Source organism: Limulus polyphemus, unplaced genomic scaffold, assembly GCF_000517525.1.
Source record: "Limulus polyphemus unplaced genomic scaffold, Limulus_polyphemus-2.1.2 Scaffold1451, whole genome shotgun sequence".
NCBI lineage: Eukaryota > Metazoa > Arthropoda > Merostomata > Xiphosura > Limulidae > Limulus > Limulus polyphemus.
In genome coordinates, this window is record NW_013667061.1 from 29457 (window position 1) to 35027 (window position 5571).

General features: G+C 29.2%; 1 protein-coding gene across 6 annotated transcripts in view; it reads left to right on the forward strand.

Moving 5' to 3' along the window:
- LOC106463639 (E3 ubiquitin-protein ligase RNF13-like) overlaps window positions 1-5571 on the forward strand; it is a 51903-nt gene that overhangs the window by 27016 nt on the left and 19316 nt on the right. For all 6 annotated transcript variants that reach the window (XM_022391181.1, XM_013923688.2, XM_013923690.2 and 3 more), the window contains exon 4: window positions 2822-2947. In XM_022391181.1, coding sequence (XP_022246889.1) covers window positions 2822-2947 — 126 coding nt within the window. The remainder of the gene's footprint in view (window positions 1-2821; window positions 2948-5571) is intronic.

Genomic DNA, 5571 nt, shown 5'->3' on the forward strand with positions numbered 1-5571 from the left:
CCCTAGTGGCTTTCTCAGCCAATTTCAATTTTCAGAATGCCATTTCTTTCTTTTGAACCAAGTCTGCTCGAAATTTCATATTTTTTAGACTAAAATACATCTTAGTTACTCTGCTTAATAAATTATAGTGGAATTCTATGGTATTAATGTAGTAATTAATGATTTTTTAGTAATTTAAATATATATATAGAACCTGAAAAAAATTATTTTGTTTCATATCCTTCATGTGTAAAACTTAGCAACCTATGTCAAGCAGCAACCGAGTGCAAAGGTCATAACTAGAAGAGATAAATGTTTGCTTTACTTCTTTATTTACTGTTCTATGTTTCAAGAAAAATACGTTTAAGAACTTATTCAAAATAACAATAATCTATATACATATATAATGTATAATAATTGAAATGTGACTGTATTTTACAAAATGCTAGTCGACTAAAACACAGCCAAGACAAGTTACTTTTACAGACCAAAGGTCAGTTTTATGTTATTTGATAAAGTAACATGAGTGCACACGAGCCACGTCATTGTAACTTCTGTATTGTTAGCCAGGCACAGCTGAAAGAAAGGTCAATGTAATAAAAATAATAAATATATAGAAATGTATAATGTTATGAGATTTATGCTATTTACTCTAAACATTATGATTTTGTGTTATAATTTTTGTTCATTCTAGAATGAAAGAAGCATAATTTAATATATATATATATATATATATATTTATTTCCTAATTTTTTATTGTGGTTACAGGATTGGTCAAATCTACCAAACCCATACAGAGATTCGTTACTGAAAATAACAGATAAAATATAAAGTTTTTTTCTTAAGAAACAATTGATAACTATCTGGACATTATAAAGATTTTGCATGTGAAATTTGACAATTTTCTGATGCACAAAAGTATATTTAATCTTAAAATTAAAATTTGCATGATCGATAGGCAACATGTGAAAATAGAAAAAAGGCACGAGAAAAACATTGCTTTACAAACCTTAAGACTTAATAAAAAAAATTGATATTTTGCATATGAAAGCATTGTAATGTTTACAGATAATATGCCAAATTTTATCAACATTCACTTACTAATTTAAAAGCTATAGCATGAAAACTATAACAAGCACAAAATGGTTATGAGGTCAGTCCCAGGGACTAAGCCTGTGCTGAAAGAGTTAATTGCTTGGGGCTGTCTAGGATTAGTAATTGTAATTTTCTTCATAATCTTCAGTTATTCTAGAAAGACAAAAGGGTATTTTAGATTTATTTCATAGTTTTTTGTGGTGTTTGCAAAATTGGTCAAATATATTGAGCTTATACAGTGTTAGGGTAGAGAAAAATAATACATAAAATACAAAGTTTTACTGTAAAAAAATTGATATTCAATTAGGAGGTTCTAGAAGTTATGCAGATGAAATCTGTGAACTTTCGGATGAGAAAAAGTTTTATTCTTAACATGGAAATCACCTTGCACTTAGATTAGTCAGAGAGAAATCTTTAGTAGAAACACAATTAAAAATCCAAATTTTTGATTCACAAACATAATTTTAAGGTTTACTAAAAGCTTATCAACTTTCGTTAAGATACGCTAAGTAAATTCAGATTTATGGTGAACATTAATTCTCCAGTATGGTCTCTGTCTATTGGACTGAACCCATACACATACGGTTCAAGGGCCATGATGTCTTTGTGGTTTGCAAGTGTTTTCAGGGGTGAGAGAAAGTTAATGCAATCCTCGACCAGGGCATTAATTTAAAGTTTATTGGGTTCAAATGAAAATTGTTGACCTGAAATTAGGAAAATGAGGAGAGTGTGGTATATGAATGTACCATTCCCATTTCTGTTAGTAATTATTTTGAATTTATCATTCGTTCTATGTAATTAATCACATATTATATTGATATATGGCATACAAATTATTATAATGCTTCTCAGAAAGGTACTTTTAACTCAGAGTGCTGTACTTACTTACATGAAACTGTGCTGCACATGTTTAGATAACTGTAAAAATAAAACCTAAATTATTTTTTTTTATCCATTATTTTTAAGAATTTCCTGTATATGTGTTTAGGTAACTGTAAAAATAATTTTTTTTTGTACCAGTTATTTTGAAAATTTTTCTTATCTGTGAAAAGTTTTATTAGTATTTTGTATTGTCTGACCCTGTTACTTTTACAGTAAAAAATGTTTTCTAATATTTAGGGTCGTAGCCTCAGCAACTTTACGGCTGGAGAGAGGGTAGGGGGGGGCAACATTCACGAAAAACACCAAGGCTTAACCGGGTGAAATTATAAATATCTTTAAAAATTAGCACTATCATAACACACACATACACACGTTAAATGTTTATATTTCATAAGATATATCATTATTTAGAATTTTTAGGCCTTTTATTTCACTTTTGCTCCGCAATTTCAGCGAGGGCTGCTGCTCCCCCTCCACCGCCAGAGACTAGAGCCCTTATATTTTTTGGACTAACTTTTGCAACATCAGTGATTCTTTATTTCATAATTTCCTGCATTTTGTGAAGATGCATATAGTTAAGAAATCACTAAAATACACATCTTTGTTTTTGATTAGAAAGTTTCATTTTGTATATCCAAACAATTTTATGCTTCAAAAGATAAGATTTTGTTTTTCGTGACTCTAAGATGTAATAGTAATCAGAGTTTCATTTTTCTTTATTTATTGTTTGGTATATTGAACTCTGAAAAGAGTAAAAGTAAAAAAGAAAACTTTAATGGCATGGGTTGTGATGATTATTAAAATAGAATCTTGTGATTCTTCCTGTAAAGTGCAGGATAATTTATAACAAATTAATTTTTTACAGGGCAGGATCGCATTGGCTAAGCCTATACATCCATGTGAACACATTTCAAAGCCTCCATATCCATCCAATTCCACCTTGAAGTGGTTTGTTTTGATTGAAACGGCATCTTGTTCAATGCATCAGCAGGTAAGTAAAATTTAATTATTCCACATATTCCAACATAAATGAAAATGATACATAAAAATAGAATTTCAGTGACCTTTTTCCCTTTTTGAAATTAAAAAGTATGTGGTAAGAAGTTTCGTTTGATTATTTTTGTGTATTTTAATACAAAATAGTAGTAGTTTGACCTGTTTTTGAAACAATTGCTATAGTTGTGGTTACAATATAACTCCATCATCCCATCTGCCCACCCCCCTGAAGATAATAGCATGTAAGATTTAGAAAAGACAGGCTAAGCTACAGGTAAGAGAGTTTTATTTTTCTAACAAGGTTTTTGACTTATGAAATTGGGCTAATGAGCAAATAGATTGAAACTTAGTGTATTAGTTGTTCATGCAAAATTTTAAAACTTTAAAAAAAAACAAAAAACTGTGCATTTCACGTAGGGACTAACATTAGGCATAAAATTGTGTTGGAAATTCATAGAGACCCATAAAAGAAGTTAAACAACATTTCAATTGAAACTTAAGGGAAAACTATATATATATCGGTGATTGAAGCTGAATATTGGCCCCACTTCCCAAATATGGGCCATATTATTTTATTCCAAATCAAGAATAAAAATTTTCCAAAATCATAGTAACTAAATTTTATTCATAAATCTTATATATTCATAAATTTTTCATAAACATTTAAGCCAATGAAAATTGTTTTCAAGTTTACCTGAACACAATTAAGCCAGGGAACAACCAAAAGAAAACTTTCTACAATAATATATTAGCATATTAAGATGAAAGAAACTGGCTTCTTTGGGATACATATACTGGTAAACACTGGAAACCTGGAATGGGTTTTAAGTATGTTTTATAGTTAAACTGTTCTTTTGGTCTTGAGTCTACAGATGACCTGAGTATGTTATGTGTTCATGAAATAACTTTGGCCTAAATGTCAAGTTTGGATGAAAACTCTTCACAGCAGTTGAGAAAACCAAACAATATTAATTTGCCCAATTAGAAGCTTGGTTGAGGTCTTACACCACATTTTATTTAGCAAGGACTGAACATATCAAACAATGTTTGAACTCTGGAAGAATCAAATATTCAACAATGTGCCATTAGTCATGACAGACCCATTATCTGTGTTTCAAACACATTTATAATAAAAATAATTATTTGTAGTAATAACAGTAGTAGTAATGGTCATTAATTATTGTTTTTCTTGCTCTTCAGGGAAATTTATAGAGAGCAAATATTTGTATAAAATTGTTAGGCCCAGAGCAATCAATCTGTATTGGTCTTATGTATTGAGGTAGATAGAAATCAACCAGACAACAATAGTTTACATCTTCCTTACTGTTAATTTATTATTATTATCAACTAAAATGCACTGTAAATGAAGTAAAATGGTGCTATTTACATGTTGCATCTTAAATAATCATATTCTATTTGATTATAAATAAATTAGTCTATAATAACTTTTACTGTTTTTAGTTGTTGTTAGAAATGTGAAAAGCTATAAGTATATGAAACATTTCTTTTGATGTTGTAAAACAAGCATCAGTTTATAAGCTGAATTAATCTGGTTAATTTTTAGCCTCATCTTATGAGTGAGTAAGCTTTCTTTTTTTTATGGATACTTTGTTTATCATTGGCAATTGTTAAGATTATAAAGTTATTTGAATGTACGATTATGTCAGATTTATCTGGGGCATGTTTCAATACACTTGATTTATTTATTACACTTGGTTCTGGTACATATTGTTCCACTAGTACTTTATTTTGGCTGAGGTTTGCACATAACTTGGTGATTTGCATATTCAAAGTTGTTTTAATATAAGTTACTCAATTCTGTATTTACTGATATATTTCAAGGTTATAAAATCTAGACATTTAGGAATTTTATGCATTGATAGCTTACTAGAATCCCATTCAAATAATTGCAAATTATTCAGTCAGTGTAACACTGTGTATTAAAGTTAAAGTATTTCTCAAACAGAGTTGTATGTTTGCTAATTTTTAGATAGTCTTAATGAGAGAACTATATTAACTACAATTCTGACATTGCAAAATAATTCATGAAGAGTTTGCAAACTTTATATTAAAAACAAAAGTTAATAACTTTTTTAACACAGCAGTTATGCATTTTAATATATGTAAAAATTATAATTCATTCTAAGCAGCCTCAAACATCTGGTGCTATATTTTGTACCTACTGTGTGGTCATCCAATTTCTATCATAATTCACATTTTTGATGACTGTCCCAAAACGTGAATGAATAGTGAAATTTTTTGTACATCACATTAAACTAAGATTAAAGCATACCTCTCACTGTCAGTAGTTAAGATGAACTTAAGGCAAAATTCAGTCTTATTTAAAAAATATATATATGTATGTCTAATATCAACCCAAATAATTTGCACAATGTATTGTGTTAGAAATCAGAATCTACATTTTGCAACATTAAATTTTGCTGATTAACTAAAATGTAATCACCTCTTGTCAGTTAATTATTGCTTTTATTATTATGGTCTCTGAACTCATAGATCAGTGGTGTTGTAAACTCTGCTTATTAAACTTTTATATCAGATATTTCGATGACGAGGAACCCTCTTTGAGACTTATACTGGCTGGAGACGGCTTGAATGGGT